Source organism: Mustela nivalis (genome assembly GCF_964662115.1).
Source record: "Mustela nivalis genome assembly, chromosome: 4".
In the NCBI taxonomy this organism is placed as follows: Eukaryota; Metazoa; Chordata; class Mammalia; order Carnivora; family Mustelidae; genus Mustela; species Mustela nivalis.
This window is the reverse complement of record NC_139023.1, coordinates 10,458,026-10,479,586: the sequence shown is the minus strand read 5'-3', so window position 1 is coordinate 10,479,586 and position 21,561 is coordinate 10,458,026. Positions and strand designations below refer to the sequence as shown.

Genomic DNA, 21,561 nt, shown 5'->3' with positions numbered 1-21,561 from the left:
AGAAGGGTGGCCTCTATAGGCAGGAACTGATAGGTTAACTGACTCTTGTGCTTACAGATTACGTTCTACAGTTACAACTTCTATGCTTAAACAGAGTAAATTAGACAATCCTCGACTGCTGTGACAAGAATCAACCAGCTGTTCCGACTTCCTCGCTCACACCAACCGTTCACACGAAACCGAGCACTAATGCTGGATGGCAGTGCCCTTGTCGTACAAAATACCCTCTTTTCCTTTAGCTGGCCCAGCCATCTGTCTTTTGCATGCTCATTTCTAAACATTTGTAGGTTAGTTCAGACTGTAAACTGCTAGAAGACTGTTTTACTTCTATAGGATTCCTCACATTGGTTACCACAATCCTGGACGCAGACTCAGTACTTCATCCTTGATGACTGGTGGGATGCAGTGAAGCAGAGATGAATGCTGCGTTTCATGGACAAAGGGCAGATGTGAGAACCCAGAAGCTGTAGAATGTAGTACTAGCACTGCCGTTCACTGACAGTGTTAGTTACATGGTTTTTCTTTCCACATTTGAACAGACTCATCTTCCTGTATTCCTTATCTCAGCTAATAATATCATCTATCCTCACAGCCACCCAAGATCAAAATCTCAGGATCATAATTTGTCAATCAGTGAGTCTCAGCAGGAAATAAATTAGACACTTGGATGGGATAATTTGAAAGGTCCACTAAAGCATTATTTACAAAAGTGCAGTTAGGTTTAGGGGATCCACAAGGGAGAGTATAGTGTCCAGTACTCATAACAGTGAGTACTTACTTACTATCTATCCCTGGCCCAAATGTTGTGCCAAAGGAGTGGTTGCTGGAACCCAGAAGAAGAGAAAAGGCTGGAGAAAACTGTCCTGGGAGCTGCTGTGACCTTGGACTGAGCAATGTCACCAGCCTGAGGCAACCTCATAGCCATAAAGCCTAGGGAATAAGTACCTTGATCTCTCTTTTCCCTCTGATGGCCTTCCCACGCTGCCCCAGGCTAAACCCAGCTGGAGAGCAAGGGAACCTACTGAAGACCACGCAGGCCCATCTCCCAAAGCAAGAGCATGGTGACAAGGTGTACAAAATAGATCTGGTGTGACAAAAGATGGTATTTCTTACATTTACCTCTTCAAGTTTTTTTTTTTTTTCAATCAAATTAAACTCGTCACAGTCCCCTTGGTTATCCTGCTCAAATCTCTGTCCCTTATACTGACATTTCTATTCCCCTAGTTCAGTCAGTGACCTACTTCAGTCATTACCTTGGCCAAGACCAGGGTCAGTTATCCACACTTTCTCTCCCTCAGGAGGCTAGTGGCAGTCCATCAGTATGAGCACTTGAGGTAAAAGAGTCTGTTAGCCTGCCTGTCAGGAATTTAATTGTATATCAGGGACGTCCAGAGAGCCCTAGTGCCAAGGGGAATGTGAATGGAATACCAGCACTCCACTTCCTGTGTTCTTTGCACTCCCTATTCTTTTTAGAGGGGTACATCAGACTGTTACCTCATATTACCCCATGCGGTTACTGGTCTGTTACATCAGCCTCAAGTCTTTGGTCAAAAAGACTTGGGGCTTTTGGCATCAGAGCTTTCTATAGAGAGCATCATCTGTGATCTTCTGAGGCACATGGCTCAGGGCATCAACCTGAAATGCTCCTCCAGAGTACCCTGCCAACAAGTGATCATATGCCACCCCCGCCTCTGTGCTGGTAAAGCGGAAGCAGTAGCTTAGTGCAGGAGTGTAATTAGCAGTAGATTGTGATTAGTGATAGTAGTACTCATAAAGCTGTAGAACTTCTGAATTAGGCAAAATTTATGGGTCCTTTGATATATAGTCAAATATAGTGTGGCCGGCTGATGCATATAATTGACATGAAAATGTCTTTCTTAAGGAACCACTTAATTTCATCCCCCACCCCATTAGAATAAGTAACAGTTTTGACCCTCATGTAAATTGATATATTGGTAGGATTTCTATTTTTTTTCTTTTCTACTTTTCTTTTTATTTCTCCTCTTCCCTTCTCTCTCTCTGTCTCTTTTTCTTTCTTTGAAGAGAAAGAGAGCGAGAGGAAGGGCAAAGGAAAGGGGAAAGAGAGAATCGTAAGCAGGATCCATGCCCAGCAAAGCTGGGGCTTGATTTCATAACCCTGAGATCATGGCCTGAGCCGAAATCAAGTCAGATGCTTAACCGACTGAGCCACCCAGGTGCCCCAAGATTCTTTTTTTAATATGCCTTCTGATTGCTGTTGTCAGTTAAATAAAATAAATTCCAGGTAACATCAACAGCTGTGACACTTTCCACACTTTATTTAGATGACACTTGAGCAGAAGGTTCTTTGATATCCTTAAAAAAAAGTATTCTATAATTAATTAGTATACCCATTCAATATTAAAAAAAAAAAAAAAAGATACCGTGACCCTAATGTGTGCTTAATACAATACTAGGATACAAAGACAGGTAATTCATGTGCCTGGCCTCTAATAGGAACTAAGTATATATTTGTTGAGTAAGTTAGATTTTTGGGTTTTCAAATGAGTGTGCCTCGTTTTGATTCTTCTGCTCCATTCATGCTTACTATCTTCTGTGGAATCACACTTTGATGCTTTCCTGTCTCCCAAGTATATGGTGGTCTTTGAGGAACTGGCTTTATGGATGAGAATAAAAGTACAGGGCTTCAGGGATTTCAACAGAAATATAATGAGCATTATAGTTAGGTGACACATTTCATTTTTATCCATGTGAAACACAGTCTAGAATTCCACAATTTGCTGTATTTCCATGACTGATAGTTGACATTTTGGCCTGTGACAGTTCTATTAAAGTTGGATGTATTTAGTTGGTAAACAATTCTTCAGAGGAATCAGGTGACATCCCTATTTGTTTTCCTTTTCTTCCAGAAACTCTCTGGTGAATGGGAAAAACTATCATATCAAAACAAATAACGTATCCAAAAATTAGGAAGAAATAAAGGGCAGGGATTCTCTGTCCCATTCTAGTGTTAGTAATGCTGGGTAACGTCTGGCTGGTTCTTGCAGAAACATCAGACCACATCATTGCATCGAAGCTAATACACAAAATAACTTTGTTGTCAGTGAAGGTGAATGAGGTTTTCAAATTCTTGTACTATTTTGTACCAAGGAATATAATTTTCAAAGTCAAATTTGTTTAATCCAAAATTGATTTTCATATTTTTTTCTTAAGAGTGCAAAGGGATATTTGATTATAAGTCCAACTCAACCTCTTAAACATTTAACAAAGTTTATAAATACTTCAGTTCATATGGATATATGGCAAAAAAGGCAGCCATCCTGAAATGAGCCCTAAGAAAAATAAGGTTGGGAGCGCTGATCAACCAAGTGTTTTTTGAGAGCATTTAATGGTGGCACTCAAGCAGTCTATGGACACTAATTTTGACCCTGGTACTTTGTGGTCCTAAACACTTTCAGCTTACTTGCCCATCATAGAAAAGTCATCAGCATTGAAATCCATTCTTTAACACAAAATGGCCTCCTGCTCCATTTCCAGATTGTTTATACATATGACTTAATTATTCTCTTTAAAACTTCAATTTTTATACCTTAATATAATTATAAAATCACCTTTCTTCTTAACTATTCTTTCTTTTTTTAAGATAATTTATTTATTTTAGAGACAGAGCAAGCTGTGCAGTAAGGGAGAAAGGCAGAGGGAGAGAGGGAATGTCAAACTCCCACTGAGTGCAACGCCAAGGCAGGGCTCAATCCCCTGAACATTTATTTATTTATTTTTTAATTTTAATTTTAATTTATTTGACAGAAAGACAGGAGAGAGGGAACACAAGCAAGAAAAGTGTGAAAGGGGAAAGCAGGATTTCTGTGGAGCAGGGTGCCTGAGAGGGGCTTGTTACGAGGACCCTGGGATCACGACCTGAGCCCAAGGCAGATGCTTAACCCACTGAACCACACAGGCACCCCTGGAACTCTTTATTATAATGTTTTTGGGGGAATATATCAAAAGATCCTATTAGAGGGCTAAGAAATTTTGATAATTGGGTCTTAATCATTGCCTTTTAGTGTTAGGACTTCAAATACCATCTAGTCCAATACTGTCTCTTACTCCTGACAAGGAGTCATCTGGGTGCTGCTTGAATGCCTCCTAGAATAGGAACTCATATCTCTGAAGGCATTCCTGATAGAAACACAGATCTTCCCTGCCACAGCCTCTGTCTGCGGGGTCTGCCTTTGCCCTCGGAAGCTACACCGAACAAATCAGTTGTTCTTCCCTGTGACAGATTTCACATATTTGAAGACAGGTCTCCCAACAACTTCTTGAGGCCTACCATCATTTTATATGTAATGTTTTCCAGAATCCGATTCCTCTCGTTACCCATCTCTGGATCAGCTCCATATTTTCACTTTCTACTTAGAATATAGTGGCCAGATTGAGACACAGCATGTCCCATGGGATTTGATCATTTGCTTCTCACACACACTTACTAGGGTTTTTTGTTCTGCTGCTCAGTGTTGAAGCAGGATGCAGGAAGAGGCTCGAGTGGGCTGAGGTCTCACTGGCATTCCTGCCGAAAGACTTCGTAGGCCTACTCCCCTCTGTTCCATGCTTGGAAAAACAATTTTTTTAAATGTAGACTTCCATCGGGAAGCTCTAAGCACCACCCAGAGGAAGTGCCCAATCCAATTCCCTTCTTTGTTCCCTGGATCTCTGACTCTAGAATTCACAGCATTAAAATCCTGGATCCTAAGTCAGACTTTCCTTTTATTGAATTCTAACTATAGTGGGTATTATTGATTCAAAGTACAGCATATTATGATTGCTATACTGATATCAATGCTTGTTTTTTTTTTTTTGTTTTGTTTTTTTTTTTTTTAATAGTGCTCTGCTTGGACTGGTAGAGGGGAATCAAATTTCAAAATTCTCATGGTATTTTGTGCCTTTTCATGGTTGCCAAAAGGCACATATTTGTCTGGTATACTTTTTCTCATCTACAATAAATGCTTTTTTCCACTGTTGTTTAGCAGTTTCCAAGCACCAGCGTCGTGAGAAGAATTGACATCATGAGTTCATTTTTTTATCGAGAACCCACAGGGTGCCTGCTGCTGTCCTTGTCTCTGTAACAGCCCCATCCATTGAGAGCTGCTCTGCAGGCCCCCAGCCTGTCCCTGCTTAACTTAGGAGCAGCTGCAGCCCTCGCAAAGTGGAAACCAAATGTCCTCTGGGCTTCAGAGAAACCAAATTCATTTTTTCCTCCTGTAAATGAACTAGCTTTTCCCTGCTGGTGTTTCCATTATTAGGACTCTCTTAATAATTAATAAGTACCATCCTTCATGAAGAGTCTGTTTATAGTAGTTTATTAGGTTGGTTTTGCCCCAGAACAAGAGAACAAACAGTGTATGGTTATTTGAACTTCTCTTCCCATCTGTGTAATTTCTTTTTTGCTTTGATAATTTAAATATGTAAGCTTGTTTCTTAGTGTTTCTTATGAGATTAGTTGAGATACTTGATAATTAATTTTGTAGAGAACAGAAATATTTTTCTCCTCGTCATTCTTATAATTTAAAAAATGGTAAATAAAAATAAAAGTGCTCAAAACCAGTTGATATAAAAGGATCTTAGTTGAAACACACTTTTCTTTGCCTTGTTCATGGATAGAGGTAGGAATTTTCTTACATTTTAGCACATCTGTATACCATTAAAAAATAAACCTTTTTTTTTTTTTTTTTTTTTTTTTGCGAGCCCTTGCTATATATGAGTTGTCTTAATTTGTGTTTCACTCAGATTGTCATAGTTTAGGATATTGAAGTTTGAATCTGGAGGGACTTAGTGTTTGGCTGGAAGGACATCCCCAAGTTGGACAGACACAAGTCTGTCCAAGCTAGATTTGCAAACTCCCAAAACCACAGGATTAAGTATGAAATCTTGTGGAAACAGGTTTCTCACGAAAACTTTGGCACTTCTAATCATTACCAAGAAGAGCTAGAAGGGAATTAGGAACTATGGGTTTCTAATTTGATTTCTTTATTTATATGTTGGCACATAAAAGGTGGTTGTTTTGGAGTTGTTGAAAGACCTCAAGTTTGATGAAAATGGAAAGTAAAATAAACAGAATGCATGAAGGGAAATTCATGTATTTTTTTTTTTTTCTAAATGTGTTTGGAAATGTGAGAAGGACCTCAAGAGAGTGATTCTTATCTCCTTAAAGTCAAAGCTCTTGTTCACAGGTCCTAGAGTGTATCTAGTAAAAGCTATATTTACTGAGCACTTGACATTTTTAGGGTACTTTATAGTTCTACTGTCAGTTTTCCCTTGTTCAAATTAAAGTTTAATTTTAGTATAGGGTAAGAGTTGAACAGTCTACTAAAATAGCACCCTACCTGCCTTCTTCAATTACAGGATTTGGAGTTGAATACAGAAGTATTCTGGGAAAAACCAATTTCCTTACTATGAAGTGTAAACTGGATCTAGTATCTTAGAAATGCATGTCTGATCATAAACACTCTCCAGGAGTGATTTCTGCTGTAACTGAACTGTACTATACAGTTTAAGGAAAAGGAAGGGGAAACAGAAGTGAATGTTTTATATGGAACTTATCACCCTGGCTGTGATTTTTAATGAGGCTAAGCAATATTATTAATAAAGTAGCTTTTCCCCCCATAAATTTAAAGAAGTATTGTCCTAAATCTTATTAATATTTGTCTCTTAAGCTAGTTTTACACCATAAATATACATAAGTGCCACATTTGACAAGAATACCATTGCTGAGGGTTTCTTCCAAATATATGGTATTTCATACACACACACACACACACACACACACACACACACACACACATATATTATATTTCTTCCACAAATATATATTCATGTGTATTAGTTTGGTAAACTGATAACTAAAATAGATTATTTATTTTAGTTTCCTATAGATGGTATGTCAAATTATTAGAAATATGAGGGTTTAAAACAACATAAGTTTATTGTCTTAAGATCTGGAGGTCAGAAGCTAAAATGGGCCTCAGTGCTCTAAAGTCCAGGTGTTGACAGGGCTGTGTCTTTTCAGGAGGCTCTGGGAGAGAATACATTCCCTTGCCTTTTTCAGCTTGTAGAGCCTGCTCACATTCCTTGGCTCATGGCCCCTTCCTCCATCTTCAAAGCCAGCAATGACCAGTTGAGTCTTTCTCACAGTGCATCACTGTGACACTGACTCTTCTGCTTCCCCTTTTCATTTATGAGAACGCTGGTGATTACATTGGACCTACCAGAATAATCTTGGATCATTTCACCAATCTCAAGGTCATCTGATTAGCAACCTTAATCTGTATGTGTACTAATTCCTTCTAATCACACAACATTACATATTCATAGGTTCCAGGAAATAGGATATTTATTTACATCCTTAAGAGGGCATTATTTTGCCTACCACACGATCTGACCTAAGTTTTAACATGACTATTCTGGGTTACCTTGACAATGTACTGAAGGGAGGCGGGCAAGTATAGAATCAGGAAGATAAGATAAGCAGGAAACCACAGGCGATATAATGGTACCTTGGACAGGAGAGCAGTGGGGGTGGTGAGAATTGACAGCATCCTGAAAGGTAATTTGATGACCTATGAGATGTAGGATATGACAGAGAGAAGAGTTATGCAAGTCGTTCAAAGTTTTTGGCCTTAGCCATAGAAAAAAATTAATGGCCATTAATTAAGATGGAGAGAAATACTGAAAGCAGGTTTAGGACTTAAGTGTTCAGTTTATGGAAGGGTAAGAATGAGTCTAATGTCCCAGGTGTCTGGTAGTGATTCCAGTAATATAGGTCTGTTCCCTTGCAGGGCCAGAGGTATAAGGTCCCCTGGGGCTTTCTACCAGGGAATTGAAGATTGATTCATTTGCTACCCTCTACTTCCCTTCTATTTATGAGAAAGAGGAGCACTGTCTTTTTAATAACTATTCCCCTTTTTTGAACAACTTCTAGCATGTCTAAATTGTCAACAAATTGGATTTACTGGATAAGGACTGGGAGGGTGATAAAAAAGAGAGAGATAACTTCTTTTTTGCCTTTGCAAAAAGACCTCCGGTCTTCCCATGATTTATAACCTACTGGACTGGAGAGATTGTTGTAACATCTTATTATATTCTTGAACCTGTTTCATATGACCATCTTTGCCAGACCATTCTGAACTGCCCATGTCAACACTTACTTGCACAAAGCTTAAGAGATGGGAGTTTCCCCCCAGTACTGAGCCCTGGGAAACATCCTTTTTCTGCAGGGGTTCCAAATACTTCCAACCAAAATCAGCTGAGTGGCAGTTCCATATTATTACTGGGCTTTTATATCTTGTTTCTTGGAATTGATGATCCCTTCTAAAGACCTCCTGATGGTAGATTATTTAGTTTTTCCAGTTGTTTCTGCAGCCAAAGAGGTCTCATGGAACTTGAAATAATAACAGTTAACATATATTAGGAGAGTTTATTATGTTCCAGATGTTATGTTAAGCACTTTCATGGCTTATCTTATTTAATTCTTTATAATGCACTGGTGAGGTTGTAGGGATTATTTTGGCTACATTTTACAGATGGGAGTCGTTGAAGCTAAGAAACGCTAGATATTTACAGATAGGAAACAAATGTGCCAGAGTTCCAACCCAGAAACTATATTCCAACCCAGAAACCTGCTGCACTATATTTTTCTCCCCAGATTGATCCCTGCCCTCTTTTTGTGCTTGACATTATTGTGCAATTGGTGCTAGTTTGCCCCTAACATAATCCATAGCTGGCTTTCTGCTTCTTCTGTGTACTGCTTAAGAGAGCTAAGCGTAGCAGAACCCAGCCCTTCGAAAGGGAAAGGAGCTCCTAGCCTAAAGGGCCATCTTTGATCTTGCTGCTGGTTAGGACCCAAGGTTCCTGGCACTGGGCAGTGGTCAAGAAGAGAGCATGATGATGGCCTTCAGCATATCCACTTGCCAAGTACTTGCGTTCCTCAGTTCCATTCCTACCGAACATCTGACTGCAGTAGTCCACCCTACAGAGCTGTGCAGGTACTCAGCCCCTGCCTGGTCTCTTCATCCAGCGGTACCAGAACACTGACTGCTCACCCTGAGGAAGCTTCACCACTGCTGAGTCCACCCTGATTTGCTTATAAGCAGGCTGCCTTGGGTATGCGACCTTCACGAGGACATGGACTGTGTATGTGTTGTTCACTGTGGAAGCCCTAGCACCAGAGTATAAGGAACTGGGTAAATTCTTGTGCAGTGATCAGATGACACACCATGTGCATGTACTTACGGGGACACAGATATCTGTGCTCTAGTGGAGCTCCAAGGCCATTGTCAAGACCACTGGATCCCACTGTGGAGATGCCAGTAGACCCATGCTCCCCTGCTGACTCTGAAATGACCACTCTGCACCCACTGCATTGGAGAGGTTTGGGTTTATTGCTGCAGCCCATATCTTGTCTTGACCAGCCCTTGTCTTGACCAGAGGCAGATATTTTGGAAGCTTCAAGTTTGTCAGCTGGTGGCAGCTACACTGAAGAGATGGTGGACAAGAGATGCCCCACATAGAAGAGACATTAAGCACTAGCCTACAGTGAAAAATATTTTCTTTGACAAAGGTGGTGACATCATCACATTTCTCTCTTCCATCATCTCTGAGGTCTTGAGTCCACTCAGTCACCTAGAACCTGTAACCCCTCTCCTGCTAGATTCGCTATCTTTTCAGATTACTTTATGGAATTATCTTGCCTTGTACACACAGTGCTATTTCCAAAATAATAAACAGAATTCTTTATTTTTGCGTAGATTTTTACAGTGTGCCGTGAGATTTCATCCTTATGTACATATCCTTGTGCTGCATACAGGAAGAGTGTTTGTATAGTATTTCAGAAATATATTATCTATGATTCCCTTCCCCTGCCTACACACCACACACACACACACACACACACACACACTCTGATCTGTCCTGTGTAGATTATGTCTGTTCAGATGAGAACGTGATGCAAAATCAATTTGAAAAATAATCTCTCTGCAGTGGAGACACCTCCTTTAATTTGCTGGTGATGCATTACTATAAACCGCTCGCCGATACAGAATACTTTGCTCATTTCCAACACAGGCAAATATATTGACCTGGTGCTAAATAGTCCCTGGTTTCTTTTTTATTTTTTTCAGGCAAGAAAACTGATCAGTGACTTTGCCATTATACTGTCCATTCTCATCTTTTGTGTAATAGATGCCCTGGTAGGTGTGGATACTCCAAAACTAATTGTGCCAAACGAATTCAAGGTAGGTGAACTTCTGCTTTGGGTCATTCCTGGGATGCTATGGCTTTCTTTCCCTGTTATATTTTGTTGTATGTTTTTGAGTTAGTTTTGTATGACTATCTGTTTCTTTATTTCAGAAGTGGTCTTTTGCTAGGCATGTGTATACACTTTGTCTATTTCTTCACTAAAATCAAATGCCTGATTAGGATCAAGTGCAAGATTCACATTATACCGATTTTTATTGAAAGATACAAACTCTGTTTTATATTTTTAGAGTATTTAAGATAAGCTAAAGTATTTCCATACAACTTATCACCTTGAACCATATAGTAATTCTAGGATGTAATGTTACTATCATCATCTTGATTTGATGAAGTTGATGTTGGAACTCATAAAGATTAAGGGAAATGCCCAAGATTATATTACTTATTCACTGCTCTTTTCCTGCTACCAAACTACCTGCCATATACACAAATTTGTATGTAAAGTGCATTTTAATTATTACAAAGAAGATACAGGAATTATTCATTTTATAGATCTGTTGGTATATGCAGGCCTAATGGGTAAAATTCACGTTTCGGTCATTCTTACGTGCCCCTCTGTAATTTTTCATTATGTCTTCCACTTGTTTTGTAGAACACTCCTCACCTCTCTCTCTCCATCATTGAGACTATACACTTGCTAAGAAAAATTAAACTAACTGCAGTTTTAGCTTAATAACTACTTAATGAGGAAGGGGTATCTCTGGTATAGCAAACTGTTGCACTGTCTCTGCCATGTCATACTCATTAGCAAAGATAAGTTTTCAATCATTCAATGATTAGTTCACTTAAGTTAATATTTATTGAATGTTTGCTTTGAGCTAGGCTCTTTATAGGGGGTTTGAAGTGCACTGATGAACAAGAGAAAGTTCCTTCCCTTCCCAGTTCTCAACCTGATAAAGGTAGTAAGATGTGGATAGATTCAGTGATGTGGTTATGAGCAAAGGGGGATGGAAGACAGAAATACCTTCAGAGAAGTGACTTTCTTGATAGTAAATGTGGAGAAAATAATTCATAGCATTCTGTTTTGGGTTATTTGCATTATTTAGCATTAGGAAAAGGAAAGGAAAAAAAATTTTTTTCCATGTAGTACAGATGTATGATCTGACAGAGGATAGATGGAGAACTGGAAAAACAATTGTATTTTTCATTTTTGGTAATATTTCTGAGGATTTAACCAGTGATTCTGGCTCATTTTTTCGTATGTATAAGAAAGACAAGAGTATTTAAACAAATTCAATTATAACATATACAAATATTTGTAGATGTTTCTATCTTATATTCTGTGAAACAGTTACAATCTTACAGTAGTAGAAACAACTTCAGTATAATTGTCAAAATTCATGGACAAAATGCAATGTCATTTTGTCACTTTTTTGCCTGTGTCTTTACTATTTGAGCATTTCTTACAGTGCCTCTTGACTTAAATCACTGTCTTGCATCTTGAGTCCTTATCTTAGATCATCCTAAATACACTAAATGGCATTTACCTATTTCCCTTCAGCCTATATTCTTATTCTCCTTCATTTAAAATACTGCCTTAAAATGACCACCTTCAGGAAGTTTTTGGTGACTAATCTTTGTTTAACCTATACGTAAGACTGCTTCTGTTTTTGAATATGTTGTCTCTTCAGAAATAAAATTGTGTCTTTCCCATTGATTTTTTACCAAATAGTATGTTTTAATATTACTTGGAAAATGTTCTCTCTCTTCTTCAAGCCAACAAGTCCAAACCGAGGTTGGTTTGTTCCACCATTCGGAGGAAACCCCTGGTGGGTGTACCTTGCAGCTGCTATTCCTGCTTTGTTGGTCACCATTCTGATTTTCATGGACCAGCAAATCACAGCTGTGATCGTGAACAGGAAAGAACACAAACTCAAGGTAAATGTTCGTAACAGTGCTCATTATTGCCTTCTACTTTCTTTATAGTACTTGAAAATACAAATTTATTCAAAACCAAGGCAATTTTTGTGAGAGTTAGATTATAGCTAATATTTCTGACTTGGCAGAGTCACAGATCACTTTGTGTTGACACATGTCCTTGATGTAATACTTTAGGAAGACCTCATTTAAAACTGGAAAAGTTGAAATCATATTTCCTTCACCACCAAAGAGGACAATGTAAACTGTTTACTGCTCAGCCACTGTCATCCTACATCTGATTTTAATGTGGTAACTGTCCCTAATGAAGACAATGACAAATACTTTTTCTGAGACTGTTCAGATAAAAGCATGTTTGTTTTTAATCTGTTGACTTGGTGAGTTACAGTAATAGATTTTCTGTTGTTGAGCCAACATTACAACCTAGTAGAATATAGTTTTTTTAATACATGGTTTTATGTCTTTATGTATAATTTTTACATAGTTATATAATATATAATATACAGTGATTTATATATGTATATATTAGGGATTTTTGCATCTATGTTTACGAGTAACATTGGCCCATGGATTTTCTTTCTTATAGTGTCCCTGTCTGATTTTGGTGTCAGGAATATATTATCCTTATAATGAACTGGGGAGTGTTTCTCCTCCTATTCCACTTCTATTCCATTCTCTGAAGTAGAGCACAATATTCTCTTTATTATATATAACATGCCAATTATCTTTTCTGTGAATGATCAAACATGCTTATAAAACTATTGGGGCTGAGTAGTTTTTGGGTGGAACTTTTAAAAACTGATGATCAGAACGTTCTGATGAGGAATAACATGGAGGACATTAGGAGAAGGAAAGGAAAGGTGAATTGGGGAGTTTGGAGGGGGAGATGAACCATGAGAGACTGTGGACTCTGAGAAACAAATTGAGGGTTTTGGAGGGGAGGCGGGAAAGGGGTTTGGTGAGCTCTGTGGTGGGTGTTAAGGAGGTCATGTATTGCATGGAGCACTGGGTGTGATGCATAAGCAATGACTCTTGGAACACTGAAAAAGAATAAAAATAATGTTCTGATGATTATAAAACATTCATAATTACTATTTTTTATTTTAGAAGCTTTTCTATATTTTGTTCCAGTTCCCAATATTTTCAAATTTATTGATACGTTGTTTATGGTATTCTCTTTTGTTATTTTTCTAATCTGAACCTGTTACTTTTCACTTTAAATCCTAATGTTATTGATTTGTGCTTATCATTTTCCTTGATCTATCTAGCCTGTCATCTTTCAGTTTTATTAGTCTTTTTTCAAGGGAACAGTCTTTTACTACATTCGATTTTTTGTACTGTCACATTGTTTTCTGTTACTATTTCTTTATTTGTTTTGAAACCATTTTAAGTACTTCCACATTTGTATCTAGTTTATCTTTTCAGTGATTTGGACTTTTTATGTCACTCTCTTTGTTTCTAGTAATGCTTTTTGTCTTAAAGCTTATTTTACTTTGTTCTAATAAAGCTAGGGTAACTTAATTTTCACTCCTCTGATATGTATTTTTCTGTTCTTTTACTTTCAGTATGCATTGTGTCCCATGTCTTCTTGGACATAACACATAGGATCCATTTTTGTTGTCTTTTCTCTTGACTAAAACATTTAATCTGTTTAAATGGATAGTGACAACGAAAAGATTTGGATTCATTTTTACCACATTATTTTTGCTTTCTACCTGCCTAACTTTCTCTGTATTCTTTCTCTTTTATTCTCCTTTCTTGCCCTCTTTTAGGTTGATACAGTTTTATTTTTTTTTATTGTCTTCAATCTAACTTGTTTTCTGTTAGTTTGGAAGTTAAACATTTTATCTTTTCTCTTAGTGATTATGTTGTATATTTTAACATGCATCTTTAAGTTCTGAAGCTAGTCAGCATGTTTATCTTTCTGCTGAAATACACTAATGGCTAAAGAATGCTTTAATGTTGATATTCCTTCCTGGGTAGTTGTTACTACCCAGATTTGATTGCTATCTGGATTTAAAAATACAGTTAGACATGGTCAGTGTTTTTAGAATTATATACAGGTTTACCATTTTCTTTGCTCATTTCCGCTCGTTCTCTCTTTCTCTCTCTCTTATTTATTTATTTCTTGCATTTCAGACATTCCATTTTCAAATATTTTTCTTTAGACTGAATTATCTCCCTTAAATAGTTCTTACTAGACTTATGAAATTTTTTCTGTAAGGATATTTGTTTGGGTAGTAAACTCTTCATTTCTGTTTGTCTGAAAATGCTTTTGTTTCACCCTCATTCTTGAAAGATAGTTTCTCTGGATATATAACTGTAGGTTGAAAGCTCTTTTTTTCAGCATGTAGAGGCTGTTTTCCATTATTTCTGACTTTCATAAAAGTGAACTATCGGTATAATTTTCATTCCTTTGTAAGTAATTATTCTTGTCTTTTGGATGCTTTTATCATTCTTCTCTTGTGTCTTTATTCTGGAGTTTCACTATAACTTGTATTAGCATAGATTTCTTTTTATTATGTGTTGAATAATTGGGTTTCCAGTCTTATATTAATTATTAGATTATTGAATCTTCTTGCCTTTCATCAATTGTGGAATATTGTAAGTCTGACTCTTTCAAGCTCTAATATATTCTTCTGGAATTCTGAGTAGAAATTTTTTTTGTATACCCGCATCTTGTGCTCTACTTCTGTTAATCTGTTTTTGGTTTTGGGGTTTTTATTTTTGTTTTTGTTTTACATTTCCTGACTTTTGGTCTCTGTGTTATATTTTGGGTAATTTCTTCAGATCTTTCTCTTTATTAAACTCTTTATTCTGTTGGTTCTATTCTGTCATAAACCAGCCACTGAATTTTTCCTTTCAAGAATTATACTTTTTTATATTTACAACTTCTATTTTGTTCTTTTCCAAATCTCCCTGTTCAGTTTTGATACTCCTGAATTCTTTCTTCTTTTTCTTTTGCTTTCTTTTTTTTAAAGACTTATTTATGTATTTGAAGGAGAAAGAGACAGAGAGAGTGAGCAGGGGGAGAGGGAGACAAGCAGACTCCCTGCTAAATGGGGAGACTGACATGGGGCTTGATCCCAGGACCCTGAGGTCATGACCTGAGCTGAAATCAAGAGCCAGGCACTGAACTGACTGAGCCATCCAGGTGCCCCTTTATTATTTTTACATATACTTTTTTATCTATTGTTTTAAACATTTGCTGTCTTTGCTGGTTTGATTTTGAACTTTGTTTTCTTGGCTGACTCTTATTTCTGGTGTCTGTCTTCCTCATGTCTTTTTTTTTTAAGAGAAAAAGTTATGTGCTAATTTTCTTATGCCTATGCTTCAAAGCCTTCCAGAGAAGATTTTATTTGCTTCTGGGATGTATAAGAGAGTCCAAGCAGCCCAGGAACACTTTACTTTTATTTATCCCTGTAAAAATATTTTATTATGGAAAATTTTAAACATATATAAAAGTAGACAGATGGCATAGCTCCAGATACTTATCACCCAACTCCCCAACTCTAACAATTATTGACTTCTGTCTAGTCTTGTGTGCTTTATATCCCCAGCATATTATCTGCTTCTTATAACTCTGAAGTAAGTGTAGACAGTATTTCATATTATTCGTAAACTTTTGAGTTTGTCCTTCTAAAGATAAGATCTGGGTTTTAAAAATTTTTTTATTTTAGAGAGAGAATGCATGCAAGAGAGTATGGGGGGAGGGGTTGGAGAGAGGGAGAGAGAGAATCCTCAGACAGACTCCCAGGTGAGCTGAGTGAAGAGGCCAAAAGGGACTGGATCTCAGGACCCTGTGATCATGACCTAAGCTGAATTCAAGCATCATCTGCTCAACAAACGGAGACACCCGGGTGCCCTAAGATCTGTTTTTAAAAGCATGACCACAGCACCACTATCAGTCTACAAGGTATTAATAAAATTCTTTAATATCATCAACTCTCCAGTCAATATTTAAATTTACTAATGTGTCATAAATATAATAAACTTTAAAGTATAGCTTATTTGGTAAAATCAGGATCCAGTTATATTTCAAATATTATTATCTTAAATCTTTTATAAACTTTCAGTCTGTAGGTTTTCTCCTCCCCACCCCTCAGCCCCCAGTCATTCTGTTTGGTTTCCCTACTAATTTATTTGTTGAAGGCAACCAGGTTGTTTTTCAGTTTATCTTTAGCAATATAACAGGCCACCTGAAAACTTAGTGAAACAACAATTTATTACCATCTCATGTTTCTTTGGGTCGACAGGGTTCAGGGGGCTACTTCTTGCCTACATCTCTCCTGTGGTTGCAGCCAGTGTCACCTGAAGGGTTCACTGGGCTAATTGTCCAGGATGGCTTCTTTACTCACACCGATGTCTTGCATACCTCGTACCTTGATGTTGCTTGGTGTGTCTGTTTGTCTGACTTCTCTTTCACCACGTGGCATCTCCTCCTTCAGCCTTTCAGTGTGGGTTGCGCTTCTTGTAGCATGGCAATCTTGACCTGTTTGTACTTGGCACATGGAAACTGACTACTCAGAGTTAAGAGTGAAACATGCAAGGCTGCTTCATGGTTACACCTGCAACTGGCAAAACTTTATTCTTTATTTTGTTGTTGTTGATTGGTCAAAATAGTTCCAGGACCTCACTCCATTGGATGGGGCAGGGAAGGGTTCCATTGTTTGATGGAGTAGTGGCAATTTTTTACTTGTAGAAAAATATGCAGAATAGGAGATGTCTTTCCAGTCGTTTTTGGAAAATCTGTCAAATTTGGGGACAGCTGGATTGGCTTAGTCGGTTAAATATCCAACTCTTGATTTTGGCTCAGGTCATGATCTCTGGGTCCTAGGATCCAGCCCTGTGTCTGGTTCTGTGCAGAGCTGGGTGTCTGCTTGAGGATTCTCTTTCTCCCTCTCCCACTGCCACACCTCCACCTCACACACACTTTCTCTCTAAACAAGACAGAACAAAACAAAACAAAACAAAAAAACTACCACATTTGCAATATAGAATTTGCATAGTCTAGCTTGTTTCCCTGTGGTGTCATTTAGCGTGCTCTTTGTCTTCTGTATTTTCTTTAAATTAGTCATTGAATTCAGAAGCTCGATGAAGCATAGTTTGTCATTTCATATCTATATCTCTTTATTTTTTTTATTTTTTTTATTAATTTTTTATTTTTTATAAACATATATTTTTATCCCCAGGGGTACAGGTCTGTGAATCACCAGGTTTACACACTTCACAGCACTCACCAAAGCACATACCCTCCCCAATGTCCATAATCCCACCCCCTTCTCCCAACCCCCCTCCCCCCAGCAACCCTCAGTTTGTTTTGTGAGATTAAGAGTCACTTATGGTTTGTCTCCCTCCCAATCCCATCTTGTTTCATTGATTCTTCTCCTACCCACTTAAGCCCCCATGTTGCATCACCTCACACCAGTCAGAATGGCTAAAATCAACAAGTCAGGAAATGACAGATGCTGGCGAGGATGCGGAGAAAGGGGAACCCTCCTCCACTGTTGGTGGGAATGCAAGCTGGTGCAGCCACTCTGGAAAACAGCACGGAGGTTCCTCAAAATGTTGAAAATAGAACTGCCCTATGACCCAGCAATTGCACTATTGGGCATTTACCCTAAAGATACAAACGTAGTGATCCAAAGGGGCACGTGCACCCGAATGTTTATAGCAGCAATGTCCACTATATCTCTTTATTTTTGAGGGTACGGTGGCAAGATATTCATAGAAGGTCAGGATCATTTTACATTACACTTTTGATGTCAGGTTTTCTACACCATAGAAATAATGTGAATTCCAGCTTCAAATTTAATGGTACGTTTATAGTTAGAAATACCTTTCAAGATTGATTTTTTTCTTATGGCTTTATATCTATAGATAAGGCCTAGAGAGGCATGTGCCCCCCACTGACTTTGTAGGGTGTCTTATTTCCTAGTTAGCCAGCGGAATATGCTGTGTTTAGAGTATCCTGATTCCATTTCAAGGGATGTCTTTCCTTTATACTCCTAACCCCGTATCCCTAGAGTTGGTCTGCTGTCCCTCGAGTTCAGATGGTCATTCTAAATCCAGGCGCTAAGGTCTCTCAGGGTGGGCCTAAGCCCCAGGGCTTACTGACCCTATAGATTCACTCTTTCTTGTTGCCATTGTTTTTTGTCTCCTGTTGCTTCTTTTACTTTCTGGTAGATAAGCCATGATTTCTAAAAGATATTTTCTGTATTTTGTTCAGCATTTTTAGATGCTCTATACTGGGAGGGGTTTCAGCATTGATTTAGTTTTAAAGGCTGGAAATGGATGATTACTAATGTATTTTATTCTGAAAAGAGTTAGGAAGCACATTTTTAATTTTGTTATATATTGACCAGATTTGTTATGTGTCTTTGAGGTGAATACCTATTTACTTTTGCTTGTTAGGTTCTTATTAATAAAATTCAGAATTTCAAGTTTAACACATGCAGAATTGGTAAGATATAGAATTTTTAAAAAGATTTTTTTTTTATTATTTTTTTTAATATTTTATTTATTTATTTGACAGAGAGAGATCACAAGTAGGCAGAGAGGCAGGCAGAGTGAGAGGGAGGAAGCAGGCTCCCCGCCAAGCAGAGAGCCTGATGCGGGACTCGATCCCAGGACCCTGAGACCTTGACCTGAGCTGAAGGCAGAGGCCCAACCCACTGAGCCACCTAGGTGCCCCAAAAAGATTTTATTTTTAAATAATCTCTACATCCAGTGTCGGGGCTCTAGCTCACAACCCCTGGATCAGGTGTTGCATATTCCACTGACTGAACCAGCCAGGCATTGCTGATAAAATAGGAATTTTAAAAAATTCTCCTATTCCTTATAGAAAACACTGGGAAATCAAGACATATTAAGGTTTGCCTCTTAAAATAGGAATTGAGTATATAAAAAAAAATAAGTTTTCATCACTTTCAGAAATTGCTTCTTTGAGATCATTTCTTCGAATGACAGTAGTTACAGATGAAGTGCCAGTGTTTTGACACAAATCTCACGATACCAGTGGATGAAAGACTTTTCACTCTGGATATTGTCTTATTCACATTTTGTTGGGAAAGATGGCTGTGGACTGTGAACATCAGAGATCCTGTCTAAATTTAAAGGGCCCTGACTGCTATGAAATTGATTTAAAAGAGAAACCTGAAACAGCGAGAGAGAAGGAAGCTTTGTAATATTAAAAGCAGCATGTTTTGAGGTGGTATTTGCTTTGGCTCTGTGTCACGTGGCCCTGGCTGGCTGACTGCCCTGCTTGGATAGGATCCACCTTTCCACTCTGCTGAATAGCTCCGTCTTGATGTAGGAGCGCCAAGCCATTTGGCTTTTCTTGGCCATCATTTTGGTTAGTTACATCCCTCCTTCTCCCTGCAGAGCACCCAAAAGCAAACGGAGTTCAGCAAGGTCATGACTTCTCCAAGGTTATTGCCTGAGTCACTGCAGAGGTAGAAAAAAAAAGCCCAAGCTTTACACTGCAAAGCAAGGGATACTTCTCACCAGGAAAATGATTTTAAGTATGTGGGAGGGAGAAGTAGGCTAGGGTAAGTATCTAGACATAGAGATAAGTTGGTGTATCAGTAAATTTTCTGATCCCCTCTGTAGTAAAACTCTTCATTTGAGGTCACTTTCTTGGGTCACTCCAAAATTTGCCCTGTTTTATTTTTCTTTTCTATTCCTGTTATCATAATCTTAAATCCAGTCCTTTTATTTCATGTCTAGACTATCCTAACTGTTTAGTCATGAGTTAATAATCAGGTTCCCTTGCTTCATTTCAAAAGCAGCAATTTAAGTGTTGTTCTTATATGTCAGTCTTATATTTCTAAACCTTCACCCCCAGCCCTCTAAACATTTGCCCTTTGAAGAAAGTTCATTTGATTAGCCTGGGAATTAAATCTCTTTGTGATATGTTTTTAACCTAAATTCAGCACGATGCCCTCCACATACTATCCCATGCTCAGATCAAAGAGGTTATTGGTTTCTCCTCAACTCTGGCAGCATCTCCTGCCAGTTATTCCAACTCTCCTGTCCACCCTCGATGGCTACCACTTACCAAAATCCTTCCCATCTTTTAAGAACCTCCAGATATAAACTTGTCAGTGTAGCCTTCACCCCTGATGTGATTTCTGTGTTTTTATTTTCGCTCTTGCTACGATGCATTACTCTGTAGCACTGGTCATATGATGTCTTGCATAGAGGTTAGATTGTATAATGACTTTATCTCCTTTTCTGGGCCAGACATTTTCAAGGAAAGGATATGTTTTAGTCCTTTCTCCAGCTCTGTTTTGTGACCCATCACGACGATTTCCATGTAGTAGGCTCAGTAAGTACATAGTGAACAATTTGGTTATCTTGGGCCACATGGTTCTCAGAGCTGTTGTGCTGTGTGAGATGGATGATAGCTGAAAAGCTTGCCACCCATCGCCAGTTCTCACAGTGAGAGCTCATATTATTCAGATCCCTGTTTAGATGTCATCACAGTGGGAAGTTTTTGTGGGTTTACTCTAGACATTGTTAAACAGTTTATCCTCTGTACTTTGGGTGTCTCTTTCAAACCTCTTTGAATCTCTGTTTAGAGTGCTTTATAATTTGTGTACAAATCTGAGTCCTCTCATCTGATTGTGAGCTCCTTGTGGGGAGGAACTACGTCATGGTTCTTGGTGTCCCCATAAACCAGCTTATTGTCTGGACCTTTGGGGGCTCCTAGCATGGGTGTTTATTCTGTGTCTCTGCATGTGTGTGTGCACTTCTCCTGACCTTTGCTATCATCTATTTACCCGATGTAAACTTTAGGCTGCTAGACGAGTCTTTTTCTCCCATAGATTTTGATTTCTGTGGATTTATTCCAACTGACTTTTGTTCTATACTAGTGAAGCATATACAGTATCAAAAGGAAGTAACATTTTACTTCCTGTCCTACTTAAAAAAATATCTAGATTCAGAAAGTAGACTATCCTTTGTATTTATATTCATGAAGATAGGACTTTATTAAACTTTAAAGGACATACATAACCTTTGGACATTTTTTTGAGTCCTTGCTATATATGGAACACTTGTATTAGATATTGAAGATAAAAATTGTTTTTTTAAGTTATGGTCTCAGCCCTGAAGGAGTTTAGTGGATTTTCCTTATTGACCACTTAACTCTACCACCAAGGTTGGGATTGACTTGGCTTTCTTTGAGCCTTGTATCTTGCACATATAATAAATTATTTGCTTCTACATCTGGCTTCAACTAATAACCTACCAACCCCTTAGGGGCACATGTTCTGTCTTATTATTTTATCTAACACAAGGCCTAACATAGTATAGCGTGTTCATTGGGTGTTTATTAAGTAACGGTGTGCTAAGCAAAGGTATGAGCAAATGCAAAGGCTCCAGGTGGGAGGT

At 38.2% G+C, this 21,561-nt stretch overlaps 1 protein-coding gene across 8 annotated transcripts in view; it reads left to right on the top strand.

The window, feature by feature from the left end:
• Positions 1–21,561, top strand: part of SLC4A4 (solute carrier family 4 member 4) — a 462,487-nt gene that overhangs the window by 377,453 nt on the left and 63,473 nt on the right. For all 8 annotated transcript variants that reach the window (XM_082726304.1, XM_082726303.1, XM_082726305.1 and 5 more), the window contains 2 exons: positions 10,152–10,265; positions 12,004–12,165. In XM_082726304.1, coding sequence (XP_082582430.1) covers positions 10,152–10,265; positions 12,004–12,165 — 276 coding nt within the window. The remainder of the gene's footprint in view (positions 1–10,151; positions 10,266–12,003; positions 12,166–21,561) is intronic.